The sequence below is a fragment of the Tenrec ecaudatus genome, chromosome 16 (assembly GCF_050624435.1).
Source record: "Tenrec ecaudatus isolate mTenEca1 chromosome 16, mTenEca1.hap1, whole genome shotgun sequence".
Lineage (NCBI taxonomy): Eukaryota > Metazoa > Chordata > Mammalia > Afrosoricida > Tenrecidae > Tenrec > Tenrec ecaudatus.
Genome location: NC_134545.1, coordinates 19796102 through 19823969, shown reverse-complemented (window position 1 = coordinate 19823969; position 27868 = coordinate 19796102). Strand labels below are relative to the sequence as shown.

General features: G+C 50.1%; 1 protein-coding gene across 2 annotated transcripts; it reads left to right on the top strand.

The window, feature by feature from the left end:
* Nucleotides 1–220: 220 nt before the first annotated feature.
* Nucleotides 221–27341, top strand: SNAP29 (synaptosome associated protein 29). Of its 2 annotated transcripts, none has more exons than XM_075534942.1 (5): nt 221–610; nt 10900–11096; nt 14562–14647; nt 17025–17126; nt 23311–27341. In XM_075534942.1, exons 1-5 carry the CDS (start codon nt 395–397, stop codon nt 23466–23468), a joined length of 759 nt encoding a protein of 252 aa, XP_075391057.1. In that variant the 5' UTR covers nt 221–394; the 3' UTR covers nt 23469–27341. The 2 variants fall into 2 exon arrangements, with proteins under 2 accessions (XP_075391057.1, XP_075391058.1); XM_075534943.1 differs by having other exon boundaries at nt 223–610; nt 17028–17126.
* Nucleotides 27342–27868: the final 527 nt, after the last annotated feature.

Sequence of the window (27868 nt, the reverse complement as noted above, 5' to 3'; positions counted from 1 at the left end):
AGCGCGGCCTCCGCGCGGTTCCACCACAGCGCGAGGGGAGGTGCCACCTGAAAAAGGACCGCCCCTCGCTGACGCCGAGCGAGAAAGTTGGATCCGGGGGCGGGGCCTCCCGCGGGCGCTGGCCGGAAGAAGGTAGGCGGGCCCACGGGGTGCGGGCGGAAGGAGGAAGAAGGTAGGCGGGCCCACGGGTTGCGGGCGGAAGGAGGAAGAAGGAAGGCGGGCCCACGGGGTGCGGGCGGAAGGAGGAGGGGCGCCTGGCGCGGCCCAGCTGACCAGCACCCGGCCACCAGCAGTGGTGGTGCTGCTGTTGGCGGTCCTGACGGACCCGGCCAAGGCCATTCCCTTCCTCGGTGGCGTACCTCCCTCTGCCCAGACTGAGCCCAGCGCAGCCACCATGTCGGCCTTCCCCAAGAGCTACAACCCGTTCGACGACGATGACGCGGAGGACGAGGGCAGCCGGGACGCCCGCGACCTGCGGGACGGGCCCGCCGACCCGCAGCTTAGCCTGCGGCAGGAAGTGCTGCGCAGGGCTGAGGCCGCGGCCACCAGCACCAACCGGTCGCTGTCCCTCATGTACGAGTCGGAGAAGATCGGGGTGGCCACTTCGGAGGTGAGCTTCGGACTGGGCAAGGCCGGCGGCCCCATGGCGTCGAGACATGTTCAGCATCTTTTGGAAAAACTCACATTCTCCAACCAAACCAAACTCGCCGCCAAGCGAGTCGGGTAGAACTGGGATAGGGTAGAACTGCCCCTGTGGGTTTTCCGGAGTGTAATTCTTTATGGGAGTAGAAAGCCTCGTCTTTCTCCCTTGGGGCTGCTGGTCATTTCAAACTGCTGACCTGGCAGTTAGTGTAATCACTACGACACCAGGGCTTCCAGTCGCCTAAATTAATTAGGTTCTTGTATTTTCGTGACTTCCTGGTGTAGGATCATCTGTTTAGCTCTGTAAAGTTCATGTGCAACTTGAAGGGTGCTTTAGAAGATGTCAAGGGTGTCCCCTCAAAGTTGGTTTACTTGTTCCTTTACTTCTTCCTTCCTTCTTTTTTTTGCCTATGCCAAGTTCAAAGGAACAGCAGAGGCTGGCTTAGGGAAACAGAGGAACCGTTTCTGTCTTGTAAACCACAGTTCCCTGCGAAGAACTGTGGGTACAGGGTTCCTGGAGAGATCTGGCATCAGGGAGGAATGTGACTAACAGGTGTCAGATGACAGAAGCATTAAGGTATGTGGGCCTGAGGTCTTTATCCTTCCCAACTGTGCCACATCACCGTGGAAGCATTGAGATCCTGTCTTGAAAGGCTGCTGGATAAGCCATAGTATGAGTTAGGGTTACCGTGACTTCTCAAGGTCCCCTGATGGACAGTTTTGAAACCCTGAGAAGTTCTCCTCTGCCCTATTGGGTTGCTCCATGGTTGCGGGCAGTGTTTTCTACTTCCCAAACCCAAACAGATGTTCTAGAGAGACTGTGGTATCGGATGATGTATTGCTTCAATCCCCCCTTGCCAGTTCTTTCCTATTTATAGAAGATTCCAGAGAGTAGAACCTTAACTGGGGACTGGTTTTTGTTTTTTTTCTTACATGCACACTCTCCTTGGTCTACTCATGGTACAGTTTTGTTTGGGCCCCAGGGTGGGGGGGGAGGGGGGAAGCTCTTTACAATGGGTTAGTACAGTGGTTCTCAATCTTCCTAAGCTGCGACCCTTTCATACAGTTCCTCATGTTGTGGTGACCCCCAGCCATAAAATTATTATGGAAATGGATCGAGGAGAGGTGTCTCAGTTCCTAAAACCATCAGAACTATGTGTTTTTGATGGTCTTAGGAGACCCCTGTGAAAGCATCATTTGATCCCCAATGGTGTTGAGAAACGCTGGGTTAGGAGGTCTGGTCAACTAAAACGAATTCACTTTAAGCATTTGTAGATTTGAGAAGTAACACTTGAAACAAAAACATTTTCTTTCCTGGCCTCTGCCATAGCTCTTTTCCCTGGCAAGGTTCCTTCTGACTTTTTGCTTAGAGTCTCTGACTGTATTGGGGTGTATCAATTAACCTTGCAAATAGTCGTCATCCCTATCATTACTCCATTGATCCTGTCTTGCGTTTTTTCTCTTCGCCACCTGGCCTTACAAAATCATTTTCACACCTTCCTATCTTGAGCCTAATTTGAGGACATCCATCTTGTAGTCCTTTATTTCACACCTACGGTTTTCTTGTCTCCAGGAAATGCCTTGGCCTGAGGTCTTAAGTGAACCCACCCATGCACTGTCATCAAGTTGATAATGACCTTATAGGGCAGTTGAACTACTCCTGGGGAATTCTGAGACTTTACATATGTACGCAGACTAAAAGATTCATCTTTTTCTCAAGGAGCAGCTGGTGGGTTTGAACCTCTGGCCCTCTGGTTAATCCACCCCGTACTTAACCCTTGTACCACCAGGGCTCTTTGAGATCTTCAGTGAATGATCACGTACTTGAAGATTTGCTTGAAGAGAAATCTTTGGAAAGAGAACAAGTAGAATATGAGATTAAGCTGCCTTTCAAGATGCCATTTAGACAAGAGGAGGGAGGGGAGGGCAGCTCCCAGGGAACACAAGAGTGGTTACAAGCATGGATCTAGCCCTAATTCAGAGGAGAGATGTGCTCGGCAGAGTGTAGGAGGGAAAGCCTGAAAGAAACCTAGTAAGAGCCTTTTGCGGCCAGAATCGAGGATGCAGTTCCATGACCTAGGAGAACTGGACATTGTGGTGACAAGCCCCAGCCTGCTCCAAGAGGCCTGGTCTGGGCAGGTGGCTGGCTCTCTATCAGAACAATTGATTAAAGGTCAAGATTTTATACTGCTGACGCAGTCCTCCACATTCACAATCCCTGGGAGAAGGAATGATCGCCTCTGCCACTTCACACCCCATCCCCCAGAGAAGAAAAAACAAACTAGTTGCTATCAACTCAGATATGCAGCAGGGAGGGTGACCCTGTCTGTCAGAGTAGAACCATCCACCATTGGCTTTTCAGTAATTACTTTTAAAAAAAAGTTTTATCGACATATAATTTATGTATCATATATTTAAGTAGTTTAATCATATTCATAAGTGTTGTGTGACCATCACCGCATTCATTTGGGGACATTTCTTCCTTGTACTCATTGTTGTTAGCTCCCCATTATCCACCAACCTCCCCTGCCATGCCCATAGGAAATTATTAATCTAGTTGCTGTCTTTATAGATTGACCTATCCTGAATTTTACATACAGAAAAACAAACCCAACACCAATGACATAAGACATTTGAAAAGAAAGTCAAAAATGTTAAACACTGGACCAAATATACATTGAACCAAAAGAAATCAAATGACACGGTGTCACATTTTTTCCCTATGGTGTCGCATTTTAACCTAACTACAACCTCAGCGATCTCCCCTTTGTGCTCGCTGATAATGAGGCCATTCCTGTCCCTGAACTGTAGTCATAGGGGATTCACCAGAGGCTTAATCCGAATGGGGGGCCATGCAAATGGCTTGGGGGCTTTCACTGACATCCAAAGCATTCCTAAAACCAGGTGTTGAGGATTTAAGCTCTAACACCTTTCCCTCTTGAGGATTTGGATTTTGTTGTTTATCATCCTTGGACCACACAGGTTGTTGTGCTTCTTCCATATGTGTGCTTCGCATTTGCCTCATTTAGATGGCTGTTTATTTTAAGACAAGCCTTAAGACTCCAGACTGTTCTTTCTGATAGCAAGAAACCATCTGCTTTCTTCACCACACTGTGCTACAGCACCATTCCTTCAAGTGATCTCATCACGGGGGCAAGTATTAAGCAGGCCCATGTCATAAGAACTAATTGGTTTTAGATGAAGGCTATGATTAAAGGCAAGCTCAAAATCCATTCCTACAGCTATAGTTTATATATATATACCTGATTCACTTTAGAGACATCATTTTTTTTTTAGAACATTGTAAATCATCCCTATCAGGGAATATAGTAGTTCTATTGATGTTCTCATTAATTTAACCAATGGTATAGAATTTAAAACACTGTTGAGAAAAGCAAAGTGTACATGTATAGGACAGGTTTTTAGACCAGAAATACATGGATTGATGATTTGTACCAGTTTATCAACTTCGGTGGCTGAACACTACTTACACAAGCAGCAAGGGTTAGAAATTGGGCCAAACTTTGGATAGCCCTCATTCATAAAGGCAGAACTCTGCAGAGTATGAAAAGAGAAAGTATATGATAGTCTGAGTTGCCATTTATTGGGCCCCCTCAGCTCAAGAACAACATGAGAACAATTGTGAGGATGGCGTAGGACAAGGCAGTGTTTCGCTCTGGTGTCCACGGAGTTGCTGAGTCAGAATCGAATCGATTGGAAGACAACCATGACAACAATTCAGAGCAAGAATTTTTAGCCGAAGTCCAATGTAGAAATCATTGGACTTTGCTTCAGAATTCGGTGACTGCTTTTTGGAAAGTAGATCACCAGGCCTTTAGAGGCACAACCTTTTGGTGTGTAGCCTACTGCTTAATCTTTTGCTACTCCCAGGCAGCCTCACTCTGCCTCACCCACCACTTTCCAAACTGGTCTTTGACTCACTCCTTCCCCTCAGAGTCTGAGGGGAGAGTTTCCCATTCAAGTGAGTAACAGGAAAAGGCCCCCATATAACCCTTAATGGACGATGCTCTCTTTCCCACTAGACTAGGACCTGCGGGCCGCAGCTCTCTAAGATGTGACCAGGCATGTCAGGTGTCCCTAAAGGATCAAGAACTCACAAATCCGATTACTTTGATATTGCCCACCATCGAGTTGGCCCCTGCCGCATGAGCACCCCCCACACAGCACAATGAAGTGCCTCCTGCCCCTGTGCTGTCGCCACGTTTGGATGCCATTATGATCCTTCCTTGTCGGATTTTCCCGAGTATGCTCTTGGGCTTGCTTTCCCAGCCATCCTAGTCTGGAGGCCTTAGGGTTTTGCAAACTTAAGGAAGGTTTAATTTAGATGAAGGAATGTCGCAGCTCAGGAATGGTTGGCAGTTTGAGTTCACTCAGAGACCCATTGGAAGAACTCAAACCAACTATGAGCTGGCATTGACTCGGTGAGTTTGGTTTTTTTGTTTGGCACTTCCTACATGAGTTCACATTCAGGGTCCCCTCAGTCTCAGTATCTTTCCCCCACTAGACAGTGATCAGCCACACTCTCCTCCAGGAAAAAGTCTCCTGGAGCATATGCTCAAGGTGCCCCATAGGGTGGTGCCCTCCTACCCCAAGAAGCTAGTTCTCGAAGAGAGCCATCCTCCACTCTTAAGGGGTCGCACCAACCAGAATTATCCCTCTGAGGTAACCTATGGTGGTCCTGATGGGGCCAGAGCTCTTAGCCCAGAGCTGCCCTGAAGCAAAAGCTAGTGGAGAACGCAGTCAGCTGCTCGCTCAAAAACTTCTCGATGGCTGTGGGAGTTAGCTCAGGAAGAGGAGGGGTAGCCTCTTCAGGCTCCCGCCCTCTGTGTTGCCTGCTCTCCAGATGAAGAACCCAAATCACTGCCATCGAGGTGATGCTGACTTACAGTGACCCTATAGGACAGGGTAGAACTGCCCCTGTGGGTTTTTGAGACTAATTCTTTACAGGAGAAGTCTCATCTTTCTCCCAAGGAGCGTCTGGTCATTTTTGAACTGCTGGCCTTGAGATTAGCAGCCCCCTGTGTAACCACTAGGACACGAAGTCTGGTTTAAGCCCACCAGACTATCAGGGTAGAAAGATGAAGCAGTCTGCTCCTGTAAAGATTCACAGCCTTGGAAACCCTAAGGAGCAGTTCTTCTCTGTCCTACGTGGTCACGCTGAGTCGGAATGGACTTGGTCACAGATGGCGTGCATGAACACTAATAGAATGAGCCCCTCGGCTACAAGGTGTCTCCTTACCATTCAGGTAGATCAGGACATGCTGCATCAGAGCCAGGGCATCCAGCCAGACCTGCTGCTTCCACTGAGGCCCCTAGCTTGGCCGGCCAGGTAGCACCTTGAGGGAAACTGAGGCAGCTGTGTGCACTCCAACCTTCCGGCTCTCAAGTGACTGTTCTGATGGTGGGAGATGCTGTTTGGTGGTCTGTAAGACCACCCTCTGCTACAGCCATTGACCAGTACTCTTTCTCCTCACGGTTGCTGCCGTTCATGACAGTGGGAAGCTAGAGAATGAACTCGAGAAAGGAAGAAGGTGTTCGGGACAGGGTCTGGGGGAGACTGGGGAGCATCCAGTGGTCTTCTTAGTGTGGAGTGTGTGGCAGCGCTTACAAGAGGACTGCAAAATGTTGGCGGGAAACTTACATCGCCTTGTCCCAGCAGTGATATGGAATAGCACATATCAGCCAGGCATGCTCCTGGAAACTCTGACTTCAGGGTTCTTCTTAGGACTTGGTCTCCCAGACACAGCTGACTGCCCCTGCAGAGGTCAGGCTGATAGCACGTGGCCCGCCCTCCCCGCTCTTTCCCCCACCCCCCAACACCCACACACCCACACAGTGACATTGTTGGCTCCCAGCTAACAGGAACATTTCGGTCAGGCAGAACATTCCAAGGGCTGAGAGGCTCCTCCTAGGGGATGGTCAAGGACATGGCTCCCTTTGGAGTGTGTATAGGGAAGGCATGGGCCACTCAGGCTGGCACGTTCATCCTTACCTATGCATGGCACGGGCCTCCTCACCTTGCAGGGCTTCTCACACAGCCTAACTGCTAGCCTATCTCTGAACCTTCTCCAGCTTCTCAGAGAGTCTGGGTTTGCTTCTTGTGTACACAACCGAGGCAGGGCCTTCAAAGTCTTGTGGGGGAAATTCCACCATCTTCTCATTCCATTTCCCCAGGAAACTTTTGAAGCCCCTCGTTTGTATCCTCCCAGCACCTGCGCATGTGTGGGCTTTGTGGAAAGGAGTTAAACAACCAAGCTGCCTTTCAAACCTGAGGCTCAGCCCCTGGGCTCCAGTTGGGCCTTCGTGCATTGTCGATCCGTTGTTGTTGAGCTGTCAGCAAGTCCTCGTCCCTCATGGGGACTTCCCTAGGCAGTGAAAGGAGATGCTGGGCCGCCCTGAGCCATCCCCGTGACAGGTTATGGGCTGGACTGAGGGGGTCCATGCTGCTGCCCTTCATTGACGTTGCACAAGTAGATCACCAAACCTTTCTTCCTGAGCTGTCGTCCATTGGAACAGGGCTTCGCAGCAGTTCCGGCACAGTGACCCAGAACGCTAGTTCTTGTTAGGGCCCATCCAGTTGGTTCGAGCTCACAGTGACCCTCCTCATAACAATGAAACACTGCCCGGTCCTCTGCCACCCTCACAACTGGTCTTGTGGTTGAGCCCATTGATGGCAGCCACCATGTCAGTCCATCTCCTGGAGGGCCTTCCTCTTTTCCGCTGCCCCATCCACCTTACCAAGCAGGATGTCCTTCTCCAGGGACTGGTCTCTCCTGACAACACATCCAAAGTATGTAAGCGGAGCCTCGCCATCCTTGCCACTCATCAGCACTCTGGCTGTGCTTCTTCCAAGACAGATCTGTTTGTTCTTTTGGCAGTCCATGGTACTGCCAGCATGACAATTCAAACCCATCAATTCTTCTTCGGTCTTCCATATTCATTCTCCAACTTTCACATGCATATGAGGTGATTGAAAATACGCATACTTCGTCCTCAAAGCCACCTCAAGACTGAACTCTGAAGAGGTCTTGTGCAACCGATGTTCCCAATGCAATGTGTCATTTAATCCCAGTGCTTCATTTGAACCCCAGCTAGAATGGGGGAATTATGGGATGAAAAGCCTATGCTGTTGAAGTGTTGCCAGGACGACGGAGACCCATCTGAGATGCACTTGGTGATGACTACTGCCCCGGGAAAGGAGCCCTGGTCGGTTTGCTAACTGCAAGGTCAGCAGCCGGAAGCCACCAGTGGAGAGAAGGCTTTCTGTTCCCTTAAAGCATTCATCTTGGAAACTTGCAGGAACAGTTCTACTCCGTCCTATAAGGTCACTGTGAGTTGGCATGGCCTTGGATGGCAGTGAGGTTGGTTTTTTACTGTCCTTTGAAGACCCCCCCCCCATCACCCACTCCCTGGGCCCTGCTGGCCTCCTGCCAGGTGTTTCCCCTTCCCCCGCCCTCCAGGCTCAAGGAGCAGAACTCCATTTCCTTTCTCAGTTCCTCTACCCTGCCACGCCCCAGGCTGTATGCTGCCCCCTCTGCCAGAAAGATGTCCCCACCCATTCAGGGAAGTGCCTTAACAATGCAGTATCCGTCTCCCCACTCCCACAGGAGCTAGTGTGTGCGATGGCCTCCTTTCTTTCTGCCCCTGTGAGAGGGGGCCTAAACTCAGGGAAACACCACAGTGCTGTCAGGAACCTGATTGGGCCTCCCTCATCTAGTAACCTCTGAAGGCAGAAACTGGTAGTGGCTGAGTTCACTCCCGAGCCCAGCACCTGGGCCTGGGCCTAGCTCCGAGTGGGCACTCACATGGACCTACACACTGAAGTCTCAGAACACCCTGCTTGTGGGTTATGTGATTGTGGAGGGCCCAACTGTCCTTTGTTCTGGGTGGAGCCTCCCTCAGGCCATTGTGTACCCTGTCATGTGCTCCAACCAGCACCACTCCACTGGACAGAAAGCCTCAGACCAAGAGCGGGCAGTGCCCTCTTCAGGTGGTCCTGGGGCACGGCACCTCCCAGCCAGTTCCTTTTTCTAGAGTGCAAGGGAGAAGAAGCACCTGTATTTTCTGTAATCCTGACACCTGGGCAGTTGGTGAACACACCCCTAGAACTGAGGGTGCTTACAGCCCTGTGGCCTCAGAAACCTATTGTCATGGTGACTGATGGCCCCAATCTGGAATGGAACACCTTGAGACTGCAGTACCTGCAACCTCCCTTGTACAGGCTAAGATGGAGCTTGGCCTGGCTCTCCAGGCCATCTTTGCTTGATCTCCTAATGCTCCTGGCCTGTGCCTTGCCAAGCCTGCCTCCTTGCCTGTTGGGCTGGGGTCACCAGCACAGTGTGTTTAGTCACCTCATCAGCTGATGCTCCTCCCCTCAGGTCTGCAGGTGTGCCCCAGTGTCAACACACAGAGCCTTTTAGAGGGTAGCTCCAGGTGCGGGACAGGCTTCTCTGCCTCATGCCGGCCTGTGGGCTTCCGTCAGCCAAGCCACATACTGTGTTTCGTCCAAGTGAGCACAGTCACACGTACACTGAGGGTCTGAAAGGCTCAGACAGGAAAGCAAGCCCTCAAGGGGAACTGGGGACAGTATTGTCGGGTCCTTTATCCTGGTGGTCTCTCCGCCCGAGGCAGAGAAGAAAGCACTGCTGGAAATCAGGGGATGCAGACTGCTCTGGGTAGTACCCCAACACCTCCACTCCCAACCCCCACCCCTACCCTCAGCTGCTCGAAGCATCTCCCAGTTCAAACTCCTGAAATGAACAAGACTTCAAAAAATCATCATGCTTGTTAGAGTAGGGGGGCAGCGAAAAAGGGTAAGACCTTGAGGGTCTTGAGCTTGAAGTTGCCAAGGATTTTGTCTTGCTCGGATCCACAGGCGGTACTCATGGAAGCAGCCGTCAGTGATGATCAAGCAACCCATTGCATCGGGTAAATCTGCTGCACACGATCTCTTTAGAGTGTCGAAAAGCAAGGATGGTACTTTAAGGCTGAAGGTGCACCTGACGTAGGCCATGGTATTTTCAGTTGCCTCTTATGCGTGTGGAAGTTGGACATTGAATAAGGAAGACTGAAGAAGAATCAATGCATTTGAATGAAGGTGCTGGTGAAGAATCTTGAGAGTACCATGGACGGTCAAAAGAACAAATAGATCTGTCTTTGAAGAAGTACAGCCAGAATGCCCTTTAGAGGCAAGAATGGGGAGATTGCGTCTCACATACTTTGGACATGTCAGGAAAGGCCTGTCCCTGGAGGAGGACATCGTGCCGGGTAAAGTAGAGGGCAGTGAGAAAGATGAAGCTCCTTGACAAGATGGGTTGACGCAGAGACTACAACAACGGACTCAGATGGAAGAACAATGGTGTGGGTGGCGCCGACTGGGCAGTGTTTCCGGCTCTGTCCATAGGGTTGCTAGGAGGGAACCGACTCTGGCACTAACAACACGGAGACGAAGATAAGTTTGCTGCTGTGAGAACTTACATGCAGCTGTCCCCTGATCCTAGAGACATGTCTGGGTCTGTTTCTCTACATATGTGGACTGGAACCCCAGTAACAATATTTTTTGACTTACTCTTAAATAGCAACCCCCGTAAAAAAATGCACACAAGAAAACTGGAGCGAATAAGTGGAGACTCCATTTAAAGCCCTACTTTGTTAGAAAAGATGGTCTAAGACTAACACACAGGAGGAGCCAAAACACCAGCCTCTTTTTTTGTTTCCCTCACCACCACCTGGAATATTCTGAGGGACATGGTCAGGGAACAGTTTTACGAACAGAGCCTGCCAGGTTCTCGGGCCACATCTTTGGAGCTGAAGGACCATGTAAATGTTGAAGACCACCAAGAACGGAGGTCGTTTGAAGAGGTATCCAGGTGACTCCATCTCTGGGCAGGAAGTAGCCAGACAAAGTGCAGGGTGGAGACAGGTAGAGAGTTACAGAGGGGCCAGTGAGGGTGAGGGTTTACCACCAGCCCAGGCCCCAGACTCTGACCCCCGCAAGCTCATACTTCAATTATTCATCCTTAAAGAATACTGTCCTGTGAACCAGCCTCCCCTGGAGCAGAACGGCAAGGAGAGGTGAGGGCAGTGGGTGGGAACAAAGGAATGTGCTTTCAGAGACAACACATGTCTGTCCGTATGCCACAGGGCTCATAACATCCCCACTGCACGCGACCTCCACAGGTAGAGGAAACATGGACCAAAGGGAAGTAATGCCGCCCCTCTCGTTTCCTTCCCAAGGAACTCGTCCGTCAGCGAGGCGTCTTGGAACGCACTGAGAAGATGGTGGACACTATGGACCAAGACCTGAAGACCAGCCAGAGGCACATCAACAGCATCAAGAGCATGTTTGGGGGGTTCGTCAATTACTTTAAATCGAAACCAGCAGAGACCCGCCCTGAGCAGAATGGTGTCCTGGCTGCCCAACCCAACAGCAGGTAAGTGTGGCTTCAGCTGCCCGGGTCTGAAGGGCCGGTAGAAAGCAGCAGAAAGCAGATCTTGGGCGAATGGTCAAGATTTTCAGTCTGTATCAAGTGTCTTGGAGGGCTGCAAAAGGCTGTTTCTCATGGAAGGGAAAGCCCCTCATATTCTGAAACCAGAAATCTCTGTGATTTGTGATTAAGTTCATTTGCTTAAAGCCCAGTTGAAACTCTATAAATTGGACCTCTAGAAATAGGCGCTTCAATAAGCTGTGCCTGTCTCACCCACAGCACGGTTGTTGGGTCATCGTGATCCGTAGGGTTTCAGCAGATGGCTGCTCCTTTCTCTCAGTACCATCGTGGCCATGGCAACTCATACTGAGCCCGTGGATTTCTCAGACTGTAACTCTTTCTGGGAGTCAAAAGCCCTGTCTTTCACCCAACGATCAGCTGGTGGTTTTGAACTACTAACCCTGCCGTTAGCAGCCCAACTCTCAACCACCATGCCACCAGAGCTCCTAGTATATCACCAAGCTCAAAAACCAAACTCACTGCTATCAAGTTGTGTTAGTCTGGGTTGACTAGAGCAGCAGTTCTCAACCTGTGGGTCGTGACCCCTTTGGGAGTCAAACAACCCTTTTACAGGGTCACCCGATTTATAACAGTAGCAAAATTACAGTTAGGAAGAAGCAACAAAAATAATGTTATGGTTGAGAAGTCACTAGAACATGAGGAACTGTATTAAAGGGTCTTGGCATTAGGAAGGTTAAGAACCACTGGACTAGAGAAACCAAAGACATGTATATTTATGTAAGAGGGAACTTTATATCAAAGGTCAATTATGTATTAAGAAAACATCTCAACCCAGTCCAGATTAAGTCCATAAGTCCGACATTAGCCCATATGTCCAATACCAATCTGTAAATTTGTGGTAGTTACATAATCTGTTGTCAATTTGAGGATTAAGAGTGAAGGATGGAGTTTAGCCTGTCAATAAGGTCACAGCTTGATGACCTCATTTGGAGGTGGTAACTCACTGGAGGCGGGACACAGACTCCCTGTGAGACATTCTTGTTGACAAGACACATGGAGCTGTGCTAGAGCCGTGGAGCTGGAGAAGCCACGTGGAGACCCCTGCCAGCATTGAGATGTGTCCACTGCCACTGGATTCACAAGACTTTCCACCCACTGGCCTGTGATCTTCCTGCATTTGGCGTCTTCGCATGTGTTTTGTGAATCTGAACAGGACTTTACAGATTGGTATAGGACATATGAGCTAATATTGGACTTATGGACTTGATCTGGATTGGGCTGGGATGTTCTCTGGATATTCAATTGCTCTTGTATATAAAGCTCTTTATTATATACATACGAGTGTCTATGAATTTGTTTCTCTAGTCAACCCGAACTAACACAAAATTCTTCTTCAGACTTGCGCAACACATGCAATGATGCTGAATATAGGACGATCACAGGCCAGTAGGTGAAAGTCTTGTGGATCCAGTGGCTGTAGAAACATCTCAACGCTGACAGGGGTCTCCACATGGCTTCTCCAGCTCCAGGGCTCTAGCATAGCTCCATGTGACTTGTCAACAGGAATGTCTCACAGGGAGTAAGTCTGTGTCTCGCCTCCAGTGACCTATTTATCTCCTTACCAACCCCAAATGAGATCATCAAGCTGCGACCTGACTGACAGGCTAAACTCCACTCCTTCACTCTTACGAGTCTCAAATTGACAACAGATTATGTAACTGTCACTCAAATCAATGCCAACTCACAGCAACCCTATAGGACAAGGTAGAACTCCCCTTGTGGGTTTCCCAGACTGTAACTCTTAACAGGATTAGAAAGTCCCATCTGTCTCCCAACGGGCAGCTAGCTAGTGGTTTCGAACGGCCAGCCTTGCAGTTAGCAGTCCAATGTGTGACCATAGTAGACTCAAATGGAGCGATAGTGAGCATGGCGCAGGACCAGGCAGTGCTTCATTCTCTCCTGTGAGTAGGGTTGCCATGAGTTGGAACTAGCTTGACAGTATCTAAAACAACTATACCTGAGGGCACAGAGATGAAAGACATTTGGCCGTGAGGGGTGCAGGCTGGCTGGTCACCCAGCGAGCACAAAGGCAAGCATCTCCCTCCAGCATTCAGTCTGGCAGCACTCTAGGCTTGCTCTCACTCTTGGGGAACTCAGTGGCATATTCCTGACGATCCCCAAGTCCCAGGCTGCCTTGCGGTGCTGTGACATTCTACTGTGCATCCCTTCACAGTCCGCTGCAAGAGTCTGACTTCCTCCTGGGAGGTGGAGACCCATGACAGACTCAGACTGGGAGAAATACTAGTCAGCAGGTAAGATAAGCCTACTAAGGAGAAGAGTGATGAAACCATGAATTTCACAGCCAAAGGACCAGTGACCCAGGGTTGACTTGTTCAGAGTGAGTGTCCTCGATCATCTAACCTAGGAGCCCTGGTGGTGTGGTCGATACTTGTTTGGGCCTGCTAACTGCAAGGTCAGGAATTAAAAACCACTAGCCACTCAGTGGGGACAAGAGGTTTTCTACTCCTGTAAAGAGTCACAGTCTTGGGAACCCACAGAGGCAGTTCTACTGTACCCTGAGGGGTCACTCTGAGTCAGAATCTACTTGATAACATTGAGTTTCTTATTTTTATTTTTGGATCATCTAACACACTGCTGCCAAGTTGATTCTGATTTATGGCCCTATAGAGCCGAGTACAACTGCACCTTAGGGTTTCTGAGACTGTAATTCTTTATGAAAGCAGACACAGCCTCATCTTTCTCCTGAGGAGCAGCTGGTGGGCTTGAACTGTTGACCTTTTGGTAAGTAGCCTACTGTTTAAATGACTGAGCCACCAACACAAAGCAAAACAAACAGACCCATAGGGTTTCTGAGGCTATAAATCTTGATGGAAACAGACTGCCTCATCATTCTGCCTCAGAACTGCTAGTGGGTTTGAACCATTGACCCTGTAGTGAACAGCCTAATCCATTGCCCCACTTCTGAGCCAGAAGTGCTTACCTTCGAGTTTGTACAAGTGCACTGTGGGACTCCACAAGACATTCCAATGTGAGCAGCTCTGTGCTGTGGGAAAGGAGGGATTTGCTATGAGCATCAGCCAGTATTCCCTGCTGTCCCACTCTCCCTGGGGGAAAGCAGGCTACATCTGACTTGTGGTTGTGGCTTGCTGTCCAAAGTACTCATTTAATCATTGCATGGGGCTTTCCTCTGCCTGATCATAGGCCTTTTTCTGAGATTGGGCTCTGTGGTCAGATGCTAAGCTGCCAGAGCTGACTTCCCTGTAAGCTTCCTGTGGCTCTCTGCCAGGCTCCCAGGAGCTCCTGGGGAAATACTAGAAGGAATGCTGGGATGGTACTGGGTTTTCTGGGTCTAGGAGGCCTGTGTCTAAGCCTGGCTCCACTGTGAGAGGCCACTTCCCTTGCTCAAATTCTTCTCTCTTTTCTTTAAAGGTTGAAAGAAGCCATAACCACAAGTAAAGAACAGGAGTCAAAATACCAGGCCAGCCACCCAAACCTCAGAAAGCTGGACGACTCAGGTTAGTGGGCCCCCGTGCTCACTGGCCTATGGCCTCGGGGGTCCTGGTGGTGGGCATGGAATAGGTGCTGTTCCCCTGCTGCCTGACAAGCGAAAGTGACTGGAAGTGTGTCAGAAAGTAGAGCTCATTCCTACCCCTCTGCCCTCCCACCCCCCATGGAAGGATGAATAAGGAAGTGGAGGCTGCAACCCACTGAAAAAGAGAGAGCCCACCCTCCCTTCCTGCCCCCTGGAGCTCAGAACTCTGAAATGCCAACTGCAGGAGAACGCGTGAGCTGGGTAGGATAAAGGCTCCAGGGATGTCGGCGTCCCAGCCCCGGAGCCTGTGGATGTGTGGGGTGACATGTCAAAATGGGTGTGGATGGAGATCAGTGAAGAATGCCCGTCAGCTGACCTGGAGAACGCTAGAGGAACCACAAAACCTGTGTGTTAGGCCGGGCTGCCCGAGAAGCAAAATCAAGTGACATTTCATCTATGCATAAGAAAGAGCTTTATATCAGGAAGTAATCTAGTATCAAGAAGGCATCCAAGCCCTATCCAGCTCAAGTCCATAAGTCCAGTGCAAGCCGGGGCCCTCTTCAGACTCACATAGCTGCAGGCCAGTGGTGCAGAAAGGTGAAGCAGGTGAAGCAGAGTGCAGCAAGATCACAGGCCGGTGGGTGCAGTCACGTGGATCCAAGATTGGTGGACACGTAGCAGGGCACTGACAGTTCTCAGGGTACAGCGACCCACTGAGGCCATCCCTGGAGGCAGGCAGAATGCTACCAAGCAGGAAGGCAGAGGGGCAGAGTAAGAGAGAAAAAGAGGGCTGTTTCTCTCACCAGTCTCTTTCACTCTTACACACAAAGGCTTGTGACACCTAAGAGGTAGCCATCAGGCTGTGACCCATTTGATAGGTTGGGCCCTGCCCCTCCCCTTACCCAGGAGAGTCAAGTTGACATAATCTCTATCACTACCTGAATAAGAGGGGACAAAGGTGAATATTTGAAGATGGCTGGCTTCAAAGGGGGAGGAAGGGGCCCTGAGTCTGAGCCCGAGGATGCAGATTGCCTCTGTTTTTGTGAGGTGCTGTCCAGTCGGCTCCAACTCAGTGACCCGTGAACAACAGAACAAAACACTGCCTGGCCCTGCAGGGACGCATTCTTCAAGGCCTGGACCGCACGCTGGTCTGCCTCAGGAGAGGCTGGAAGGAAGAACTGAGGGTCAGCAAAGAGCAAGACGGCTGCTCCTGGTGTGAGAAAAGCTGCCCTGTGAGCTGGCAGGCCTGCAGCAGGTTTGCCTCATTGCAGGCCGACTGCCCTATTTGTTACCCAGATGGATCTATTTCATTCTGGGGCTCGTACCTGGATCTGACCTGCAACCCCGGTGTTTGGCTGTGATTACCAAAGGACTGGAACCCCCGCTTGTCTATGGACATCTCTCTCCTGAGCGCCCCTCCCCCCCACTTCTGCCCCAGTGCCAGAGCCTACTCACTTCACTCGGGTGTTGGTCCCACATTTTTCCAGGTTATGATGAATTTGGTTTGTTTTTCAACAGTCTTATTGGCATATAATTCACATTTCACACAATTCAGGTTCACTCATCTGACGAAGAGTAGTACAATCATCACTCCCACCAACTTTAGGATAGTGTCTCCTTTCTTGTACTCGCTGTTATTAACTCCCCATTTCCTCCCAGCCTCCCCTGCCGCCCTTCTAAGGAACCATTCAGCCAGTTACTGTCTCTGCAGATTTATCCATCCTGGATTTCACAGACAGAAAAACCTACACCCCCCACCCACCCCCAAACCTAACAACAATAACAAAGTAAATCAGAGCAAAATCCTCAATCGAAAAGAAAGCAGAAAATACTGAAAACTCGGGACAACTCTAAAATGGGTCCAAAGGGAGATCGACTGATAAGATGCTAAATCTTAACTGCATCTGCTGTCATCTCCTTTCTAGTGTGCTCTGCATGCTAGCAAGGCTGCTCACACCCTTGGTCTGTGATCGGAGGGGACTCACGGGAGGCTTCATCCATGTGGATTTCCCTGTCGCTTTAAAACAGAAACCACTTTAAAAATGGTCCAAAGGCAGATCAAATAATAAGTCACTACTTTTTAGCCTAACTGCGTCTGCCATACTCCCCCTTACAGTACACGCTGCCTGATACCAAGGCTATTTCCATCCCTCTACTACGGTCAGTCTCCCAGGACTTAATCCAGGTGGGGGCCCTGTGAATAGACTTTGGGCTTCCACTGTTACCCATAGCTCTCTGCAAACCAGTGTTCACAGCTTAAGCTCTGAACCCATTCGCTCAGGTTAAGATGAATTTTGTGAAGCAGTGACTTAAAAAGAAAAATGACTGTTGATTGTTTCTTTGGTGTTTCTGTTTACAAGTAGACACCATCCCTGCAGGGGCTAGTGCTGCTGTGAGTTGTGACCCGTACCCCAAGAACCAGCACCTCCGTGCCTACCACCAGAAGATCGACAACAACCTGGGTAAGATATGCGGCCGCCTCCGCCTCCCAGAAGCCAGTGGTCCCTTCCACAGTTCACACACATTCTGCTTCCTGTCACTGAGTGCCGTTCTCACCATGGGGCACCCCTTATCCCACATCCTGTCTGTGCCTCAGTTTCCCACCCTCCTCCTTCCGTTCCTGCTTCCTCAGCACAGGTGGCTGTGAGGTGGCTCAGGTAGCAGCTGCTGGCTCAAGAGGGAAACCTGGTGCCTGGCTCACCATCACCCTGTCAGACCCCATGACAAGTTACAGCCACTTCACACACACATACCCCAAGCATCTCAAGGGCCGGTCCCCTTATCCCCCTTCTCCTGAGAGCTGGGGCGGCAGTCAGTGGCCTCAGCTGGGTTAGCCACACCCCCTTGCTCCATCTGGGTCAGTTGGCAGGGGCCCTGGTGTTCTCCACCAGGAGATGAGGGCAGGAGCGGACTCAGTCTCTGAGGGCCAGGCAGGGGCCTTATGAGCTGACACCATAACACACTTAGAGGACCTGGCACCCATTCACCGCTCAGCTGCCTGGCTTTCTTAGCAAGCCTCCTTGTGGCTGCCACCAGCCTCCTTCCCTGGCCTCCAGCCTCACCACCCCCAGCCCACCTCGAAGCCCTATCTGGCCTGCGTTGCTGCTGCCACATTTCAGCCCCCAGGCTGCCATCTCTTCTGCCTCAGGACCCTTCTGCTGGTCACCGCCTCCTGTCCTCTGCAAGTCCCCTGTTAGAGCTGCTGTTACTTGCTGTCTTCCCACTGTTGATGAGCCCAGGGAGCATGGAAACTTCCTCTCTCTTTCCTGCTTCCCCAGAGGGCAGGGCCCAGCACGCAGACAGGCACCACCCACCGGCCTCCCTCAGGAGAAGCCGATGTGCTGTTTGCACTATTACGTGGGGAGTGTGAGCTGGTCTTCTAGCATCCTCTGGCTCATCCCAGGGTGTCTCCACCTGCTGCCACCTCCAGGAAGCCTCCCTGATGCTGCGGAGTGCTTTCACCCTCCTGTGGGCCCACTCAGGAACCTCAGTAGAGTGGGTGAGACCAACGATAAAATCGCCATTCTTTTAGCGGAATCTAGGAGGCACTTAAGCCTTGAGGATGTCTTAGGCACCTTTCATTGCCTGGTCACTCACCATGTTTCTGAGCATGCGTGTACTTATTGAGGAAATAAACACCTACTGCCCCTCCTTCCCATAAGCCCTGGGACCCCAGTCTCTCTGACACACTGTGGGGATGGGTGCCACGGTCCCACAGCAACCACTGTCGTCAAATGGACCTGCCTCATTCAGTGTGTGCTGGGCAGTGTTCTCCTAAACTTTTACCCCATCTTGCAAAAATGTTCCTAAACGCTATAAAATTTACCCCCAAAGCATAATTTCTTAGTGCCTTCCCATAGTCTGGACTTTGGATCTTTCAGCTATTTGTATGTGGAGCCCTTTGACCACATATTAATATCTAAGCGACTAGAAATGGAATTCCCCCCAAAAAAATTCTTCACACAAGGGAAAGACTGGGGTTTGTTTGTTTTAAGTGTTTATTGGGTGCTGGGCAAAGGTCGACCGAGCAGCTCGGTTTCCATTCAGCAGTCCATGCGTTCCTCATCCCGCGTCCTCCCTGCCTTCCCTCCTCTCCTAACCCACTCTGCCTGCGGACCTTTGTCCTGGGTCAAACGCTGCCCTCTTCCTCCCGGCTGGGTTGGTGGGTTCTCAGGAGTGTAGCTCTCCCTGCAGTTACTGTTCCCACACACCGCATGTATGGCTGGAAGTTGAGCCTCTGGCAGCGCGTTGGTTTAGAAAAAGCCAAACTAAACAAACCGGAGAGTCATGTCTTGCTGCACAGAGCTGGCCGCCATTGTCCAGGTGTGAGGGCTCACACTCACAGCTTGCATCACCAGCCCGAGGCGGCGTCTCCACTACCCACCAGGCCTCCTAGAGCACCTCTTGTTTCTTCTCATTGATTGGCACCACACAATAGAATCAGCACTCATCCCATATCCTCCCCGCATCCTGTTCCCATTCCTCCTCCTCTCCTAACCCTTTGAAAATTTGTCCTGAGGCCAATGCAACCCTTTAGATACCAATGGTTGATGATTCTAAGGTGTGTCTTCCCCACCCATCCCCACACACAGCCCCAGTGTTATCCTTACCTGTTTTATTGTTTAGCTGCCAATTTGGGGATGAGGGGAACTGTCAACGTTGACAAAAGCAAGACTGCCGCATCTTTTTTCCCAAGAGCGGCCAATGGGCTTGAACTGCCAACCTTTCCATTCACAGCCAAATACTTTACTGTACCACCAGGGCCCTTTGTGGAGGATCCTAGGTGTAAGAAGACCTGATGGTGAAGTGGTAAATACGTTGGGCTGCTTCCTACAAGGTCAGCAGTATGAAACCACCAGCCACTATGAGGGAGAAAGATAAGGCTTTCTAGTCCTATAAACAGTTACAGTCTCAGAAACTCACAGGGGCAGTTCTACCCTGCCATATAGGATCACTGTGAGTCAGAATTGACTCGATGGCAAGGAGTTTGTTTTGTTGTTGTTTTGGGAGTTGTGAGTAAACCCAAGAAGCGTCCATTGAAGACGTCTTTAAAAATACCAATTCCATTTCGGTTTCTGGTGCTATTTTTTTGTTTGTTTTGCCATTTTCATAGTTGGTGTTTTTTAAAATAATTTTACTGGGGGCTCGTACAACTCTTATCACAATCCTTACAGACATCCATTGTGTCAAGCACATTTGTACATTTGTTCCCCTCATCATTCTCAAAACATTTGCTTTCCACTTGAGCCCTTGGTATCAGCTCCTCACTTTTTCCCCTCCCTCCCTGATGTCCCACCCTCATGAACCCTTGATAATTTATAAATTATTATTATTTTCTCATATCTTACACTGACCGACAGCTCCCTCCACCCACTTTTCTGTTGTCCATCCCCCAGGGAGGGGGTTGTATGTGGATCCTTATAATTGGTTTCCCCTTTCTACCCTACCTTCCCTCCATCCTCCCTGTACCACCACCTCTCACCACTGGTCCTGAGGGATCATTTTCCTGGATTCCCTGTGTTTCCAGTTCTTATCTGTACCAGACATCCTCTGGTCTAGCCGGATTTGTAAGGTAGAATCGGGATCATGATAGTGGGAGGGGGGAAGCATTTAAGAACTAGAGGAAAGTTGTATGTTTCATCATTGCTACACTGCACCCTGACTGGCTTGTCTCTTCCCCAAGACTCTTCTGTAAGGGGATGTCCAGTTGCTTGCAGATGGGCTGTGGGTTCTCACTCCGCACTCCCCTTCATTCACAATGATATGATTTTTTTGTTCTTTGATGCCTGATACCTGATCCCATTGATACATCGTGATCACAGAGGCTGGTGTGCTTCTTCCATGTGGACTTTCTTGCTTCTCAGCTAGATGGCTGCTTGTTTACCTTCAAGCCTTTAAGACCCCAGACGCTATCTCTTTTGATAGCTAGGCTCCATCAGCTTTCTTCACCACATTTGCTTATGCACCCGTTTGTCTTCAGTGATCGTGTCGGGAAGGTGATCATTATGGAATGCCAGTTTAATAGAACAAAGTGCTCCTGCATTGAGGGAGTGCTTGAGTGGAGGCTCAAGTCCATCTGCTACCTTAATACTAAACCTATCCATGCACATAGATACTAAAACTATATATGCACATAGATCTATTTCCCTATCATATATAGGTATTTACATATGTACATGCCTGTATTTAGACCTCTATAAATGCTCTTTGCTTCCTAGTTCTTGCCTCTATTTCCTTTTACTTTCCTCTTGTCCCACTTTCATGCTCAGCCTTCATCTAGTTTCAGTAATTCCTCTAAGTTACCATACCCTTGATCAAGCCCTGCCAGGCCTCCTACCCTCTCCTTGCCACTGATTTTTGATCACTTGTCCCCTTGTCCCAGGGTTTCTTAACACTGCTTCCTTTCCCCCACCTTCCCCTCTCCCATATGCCCCCAGAACCGTTGGTCCTGTTGTTTTCTCCTCCAGATTGTTTATCCAACCTATCTTACCTAGATAGACCTGCAGAGATAATAATATGCATAAAAATAAGACACAGCAAAACAAAGCAACAAAAGAAAACAAAACAACAAAAATCAATGACAAAAAAAAGCGCCTGTAAATAGTTCAAGGTGTGTTTGTCAACCTTTAGGAGTGTTTCCCAGTTGAGTCTGATGGGGTGCCACACCCTGCCCCCAAAGTCTATTTTTGGTACTCTCTCGGGACTTCCGGGCTCTGCTCCCCTTGCTGTTCTGTTGCACGCCCTTAGTGTTTTGCCTCGGTGTGGTGGGGTCAGATCAGGCACAATTCCCACACTGTGTCTCCAGTGTTGTCCCCTGTAGGGCTGTGGGTCAGTGAGGGATTTGGGGTCTCAGGTTCTTGTATCTGGGTATTCTGACTTCCTGAGGGGAGTGGCTCCAAGTCTCCAGCTCTTCTCTTTCCCTTTGACTCTTTTCAAGAAAGCCCTGGGTGGTACAGATAAGTTAGGGGCTCAAATCAGAATCAAGCTTCAGAGGTTGAAGGTTTGAATCCACCCAGAGGTGCCTCAGGATCAAGGCCTGGCTACCTTCTCCAGCTTCAGCCATGAAAACCCACAGACACATGTATACTCTGACACACACAGGGAGCCTGCTCCTGGACACGTGGAACCGGGAGGTGGTGGGAACTGTGAGCTGACTGCTGTTCCCAGCACTGATCTGTGTTTGGGTCTCGGGAGTGGCAGTGGTGAGTGAGTGGCTTTCAGCAGCATAGTGAGAGTCTTGGTAGCATTCTGGTGTGACCTGGGAGGGTAGCCCAAACCCAAGGGCAGGATGGGCTCCCTACTCCGGCCACCCTCGGAGGTTGGTGAGTGGACAGTTTGGCCCAGTGGTAGCTCAGTTTGGGTTCCAGCTTGCAGGCCTGCCTCTTAGATGCCCACAGGTTTGATTCACCTCTGGGAGCCAGGAAGGGAGGCGCTGTTGGGTTCTGTCCATGGAGATGGGGCTTAGGGGCAGCAGATCAGGCTGGCTGTGGCCAGCCAGCTCTCCCTTACAAAGAGCGTGTGCTGTGCCACAACCTGCTAGGAGGTTACAAGGCAGCCAGAAACCAGTGTGGATCTGGATGGGTTTCTGGAAAAATGGGGAGGACCAAAAAACCAAATCCCATTGCCATTAGGTCAGCTCCAACTCTTGGCAACCCCTTGTGTTACAAAGGAGAACTGTCCCATGGGGGGTTCTTGGCTGTCATCTTGATAGAAGTGGATCTCCAGGCCTTCCTGCTACAGAACAACTGGGGACACTCAGATGCAGGCCACTGGCACCACTCCCAAGACCTCTACCAAGAGGCCAGAACCAAAGACACCCAACCCACGGCCACGGAGTCAGCAGGGGTGGGGAACCTTTATTCTGGCAAGAGCTATTTGGATATTTGTAACATTTGCGGGCCATACAAAATGATCAACTTAGACACTCACTCTCACTGCCGTCCAGTCCGTCCAGTCCGTGCTAACTCATAGCAACCCCCTGTGGTTTTCTGAGACTGTCGCTGTTTCTGGGAGTAGAAAGTCTAGTCTTTTTCCCAAGGAGCTGCTGGTGATTTTGAACTGGCAACCATGTGAATCACGGCCCAATGCCTAACCATCGCACCACCAGCCTGCTCTATTGGGTCAACGTTTAATTAACTCGCCCCTAATGTGATGGCTAGCAGCCCGGTGATGTAGTGGTTACATGTTGGGCTGCCATCCGCATGGAGAAACCCGCTGGGGTCACTGTGAGTCAGCATTGACTCAGTGGCAGTGAGGGAGAATGCGATGGTTAGAACTGCGTCTCTTAGGCAAGGCATGTGATGTTAGCTGGTATTGATTCCGTGGGACTTAAGACATGCTCTACCCGTGCTGTTGAGGTTTTGTTGAGACGGTAAGTCTGTGCAGGGGCACCCAGCTTTGCAGCGAGCAACCCACCACCTAACCCAGTGTGCCAGCAAGGCTTCTACCAGGAGACCTCGAAGTACTAGCAGTAGGTCTCCCTGCAGGAGGCCCGAAGGGTCTATAAAAGTGGGAATTACCTTTTCTTGAGCACATAGCCTTTCACTTGGACCCATTTTGGGACGTGTAACCAGAGCCGGTGTTAGAAGAAGCAGACCCAGTGATGTAACTGTGTGCTGAGGCCTGTGTATCGTCCTTCCCCTGCAGGAGAGCTGTCGGTGGGACTGGGCCGCCTGAAGGACATAGCTCTGGGGATGCAGACGGAGCTGGAAGAGCAAGATGACATCCTGGACCGGCTCACCACCAAAGTGGATAAGTTAGACGTGAATATAAAAAGCACAGAAAAGCAAGTCCGGCAACTTTAAAACCAGGCGTCCACTGCATGGGGTGGAGAAATTCTTTTTTTTTTTTTGGAAACGCCCAGGAAATTTCATGGACTATTTGATTATGTGATTTGCACTCTGTTTTTTGCTGATGTGCCAGCATGGGTCATAAGAGATTGTGTGGTTATAAGGAACTGCGTCTCCACTTTTTCTTGGGGGTCAATATCTGCGGTCTGTCCACAGAACACCTAGTGTTTTGGCCCATGTGCAGTCACCTGGCCCTGAATGCCCTGGGCCTATGTTTACCAGGCTGGAGTGGGAGAGATTGTGGGAAAGGTTTCAATCTCGGAAACCCCAAGTCGCTTCCTCTGTTGACTGTAACTCTCATTCCTCAGCCGAGTGCTGAGGGGGCCATGTGTGCAGGAGCGAGGGAAGGAGCAGAGAGGGCCCCCCACACACACTTATACACACCTTGTTGAGCAGCCTCCCCACCCAAATCGTGATCCTCAGCCTCCTCCCCAGAGAAGACTGTTAGATTTTGGAATGGACTATGGCAGAGCACCCTTGGCTACTTTCCATCACTGTTGCCCCATTCGCACCATCGCTGGCAGGGCTCAGTACAGTGGGGACCCCACATGGCCATCTCTAGTGCTCCCCTCTGGGCTTAGCAACAGTCTGGATTGGTCACGGCTGCCTGGCTGACCTACTAGAATGTGTGGGAACAAAGAATCCATAAACATGACTTGAAGCCTAAAGACCATTCAGGATTCTCCCTCCACTGAGCACCCACCCTCTTGGGAGGCACATCCTTCTGACTGAGTCTGGTCTGTGGCCAGTGTATATTTAGTAGTCTCTGGGGTCTTCTGACTTCTCCAGGACCCCCCCATCACAACGCTTGCTGAGAGGTGAGCCACGGTGACCAGAATCACCCCATTGCTCTGTCACCCAGTTTCAGGACTAGAGCTTTGCGTGCCATAAACGATCCCAACGCTGCGCAGACACACACATGCACAGGGAATCCATGCCAGCCCTTCCAGCTGGCTTTATTTCACAAAAAGGATCATTTCCAGGCATTGTCATTTGGCTTCTCGGAGATGGGTTTCTTTGTGACTTCCAGTGAAATGACACCACAAGGCTCTGGTCTTTGGGGTTTGGGCCTTTTCTTTCTTTTTTTTTTTTAAAGAGAAAAATAATTAGAATAATCTAGAAGTGGTAAGATGAGAGGGACTGGTTTTGAGAGCAGGACAACCCCACAGCACCGTGCTGGTCATTTTGCCCGCTGTGCGACACACAAAAGGCCTTTGGCCACCCATCTCTCTGGGGCAGCTTGTTTGATTCAGGCCCCTCTCAGGATGCAGGCTCCCCTAATCGTACTGACAGTTCTCATCGGCCGACACAGGCTCCCTGACACTGACAGTGCCCCAGGGAGTCACTCCCAAACCCATAGAGTTGATTCCATCTCGTCCAAGGTTTCCCAGATGGTCTGTCTTGACAGGAGCAGGCTACCTCGTTTTTCTCCCAAGGAGAGGCTGGCGCATTTGAATGCCTCCATTGCGGGTAGCAGCCCAGTCCCTAGCTCCCGCTGCCACCGGGGATTTTCTGAATAGCCTAGATAGTCTCATTGTAGGCTTGTTCATCCGATGGGCTCACAGTTAGTGTTTCTTGGATTACCGAGAAAAGGAACCCTTTCAACATCAGCTCGGCCTAGCCCTAGTCAGAGGGAATTTGGGCAAATACTACTTTCCAGTGTCTGAAACCAGTGCAAACAAGCATCCCCCTCCATTCCTGTTTCTTCCTCCAAGACCTGCTTTCATGTCCAACGAGTCTTCCAAAAGTTGGTGGAGCGATTCCATGATTGCTTGATGCCGTTTGCCTAAGAGAATTTGGAAACCCCCTCATCTGTCACAACGTGTTCCTCCTCTACCATACCCACCACCCATTACCACTGTGTTGACTCCAACTCATGTTGTCGCCAGTAGGTGCCATCAAGTCGGCTCCAACCATAGCCACCCTCTGCGCAACGCAACGAAGCACTGCCCGGTCCTCACAATTGTTGCAGCCAAGGTGTCAGTCCATCTTGTCGAGGACCTTCCTCTGTCGCTGCCCCTCTACTTTACTAAACAAGATCTCTCCTGACAGCATGTCCAAAGTCTGAGGTGACGTCTCACCATCCTTAGCTCTTAGGTGCGCCCTGGTCATACGTTTTTCCATGACAGATTTCTTTGCCCTTTTGGCAGCCCATGGTATTTTCAATATTCTTCACCAGCACCACAATTCAAACACATTAATTCTTCTCTGGTCTTCCTCATTCGGTGTCTAATTTTCATATGCATATGAGGTGCTGTATATACTCTGTAAGCCCAGCTGATTCCGGTAGGCTTATGCTCAAGTATATGCAGTGATGGAAAATACCGTGGCTTGGCTCTCTCTAACGCTAGTGACCCCATGTAGGGTTTCCAAGGTTGTAGGTCTTACTTTCTCCTATGAATCAACTGATGGATTCAAACTACCGACCTTGTGATTAGTAGCCCAATGCCTAACTCACTGGGCCACCAAGGCTCCACCATCAGATATACTCTTGGGAAACTACCTAGACCTGAACCTGTTTTGTCAACTGAATGCACTTTCAAGGTCCCCAACGAAGAGTCTTGGGCGGTCTCCCTAGCGAACGACGCCAAGTTGCATTTGTGATGTAACTGACTGGAAGCCAACTGACATTGTACCCTCCCTGCATTTGTTACGTTGATGTAGCCAATATCCGACCCCCTAACCCAATCTTTCTTCTCCACAAGCATGTGGAAAAAGCTTTACCCTCATTTTCCTAGAAATGTGTCCGGTGACATGCCTGAGGGCTCCTGTTTTGTTTTGTTCTCATTCTAAGGCCTTAGCCAAGGCACTCCTTAGCTCCTGCATGCCATGCCATCTTGTTCTGCTCTGTCTTCACTGTGCTCTCCTGCCATCAGTGATTGGTTCCAGGTGCTGCTTTATAAAGCGAAGTTGCTTGCAGTTTCACCTGATGATTGAAATCAGAAAGAAAACATCCTATAGCCTCTTACCCAGGCACACCTCATGGGGACACGCCACAAAGGTGCCCAGGCTGGGGTTGGCTCCGGGCACGGGCTCCTCCTGGCCAGGCGTTATAGCCTGTAACACAGACTTTGATTTCCACTGGGGAGCTGGACACAAGCTGTGCCTTCCAAAAGGTGACTTTTCTGCCTTTAGATGATGCATTATTACGTGTGCTACTAACCTAAGAACAAGTGCATTCTCCTTCATAGGAAACCATTTCTAACAGCAGTTGTGACTGAGCAGCCATCGTGAGGGTGTCTCCTGGATGGGTGTTTTTTTTTTTTGGGGTGGGGTGTTTATTTCATTCTGTAAGAAGACCTGAGTAGAACTCAATTTTTTTGCTGTGTTTGGGGGTGGGTGGGAATAAGTTACTTAGAACCCTTTCTAGCATTTCTTTCTCATTTATCTATGTAAAGTAGATAATACACCAGTTAAGTAAAAAGCTCGTCATTTTGTCTAGCCAGGTCTTTTGCTGTGGAGCCCCTGTAAGCTGCCAGTGCTGTTGCTACTGCTATTAGGTGCTGCGACGTTGGTTTTCACTCACATAACCCTGTGTCCAACAGAGTGAAGCACTGCCCGGCCCTCCGCCATCCCCACAGCTATAAGGCTGAGCCCACTGGGCAGCCACTGCGTCACTCGCCTTGATGAGGGACTTCCTCTTCTCGGTTGACCAGCGCTGCTAATCACCTTTAACTGATAAATTACGTCCATGGCAAGTGCTCCTTGTGCTGTGTGGGGCGGGCGGTGCATTTATTTGGCATCTGTATCAGAACTTAATCATATTGCTTTCAACCCAACAAATGACTAGACTCCATAAAATAAAATGTGAAATTGTTTTTTAAATCAGATTCTGTCTCCTATAGAGTCATTTTCAAAGGGTGGACTCGACAAGCTCATCTTGGTGGACTCTGGTGTCTGGTCCTCGTGGCCACATCTGGCACCAAATACCACCTTTGTCCGGCATCCTCATCAGCGTGCTCCTCAGGTCTCTCCATGCCTTCCAGCCCACTCTGGAGCACCACCCAAGCCAGGGCTCAGTACACTTGGGTAAAGGGTCAGGGAATAAACCCTCTAGGCTCACAGGCCACACAGTGCCTGGCAACTACTCACTCCCATCACAGAAGCCAGAGATGGTATGTAAACAAGTGATGATGGCAGTCATCCAACACAGTCCACTTTATGGACACTGAGAGTTGAATTTCGTAGCATTTTTATGTCATGGAATACTCTTGATTGTTTTAGAACCATTTGAAAATGTAAATGCTACTTCGTTCATGGGAGGCCCTCTGGCAGTCACCTTTGTCCTGGAAGCCACAGATGGCCATCCTCTGTGTAGACTGCTCAAAGATACACCTAGGGGCACAGGGAGAAGT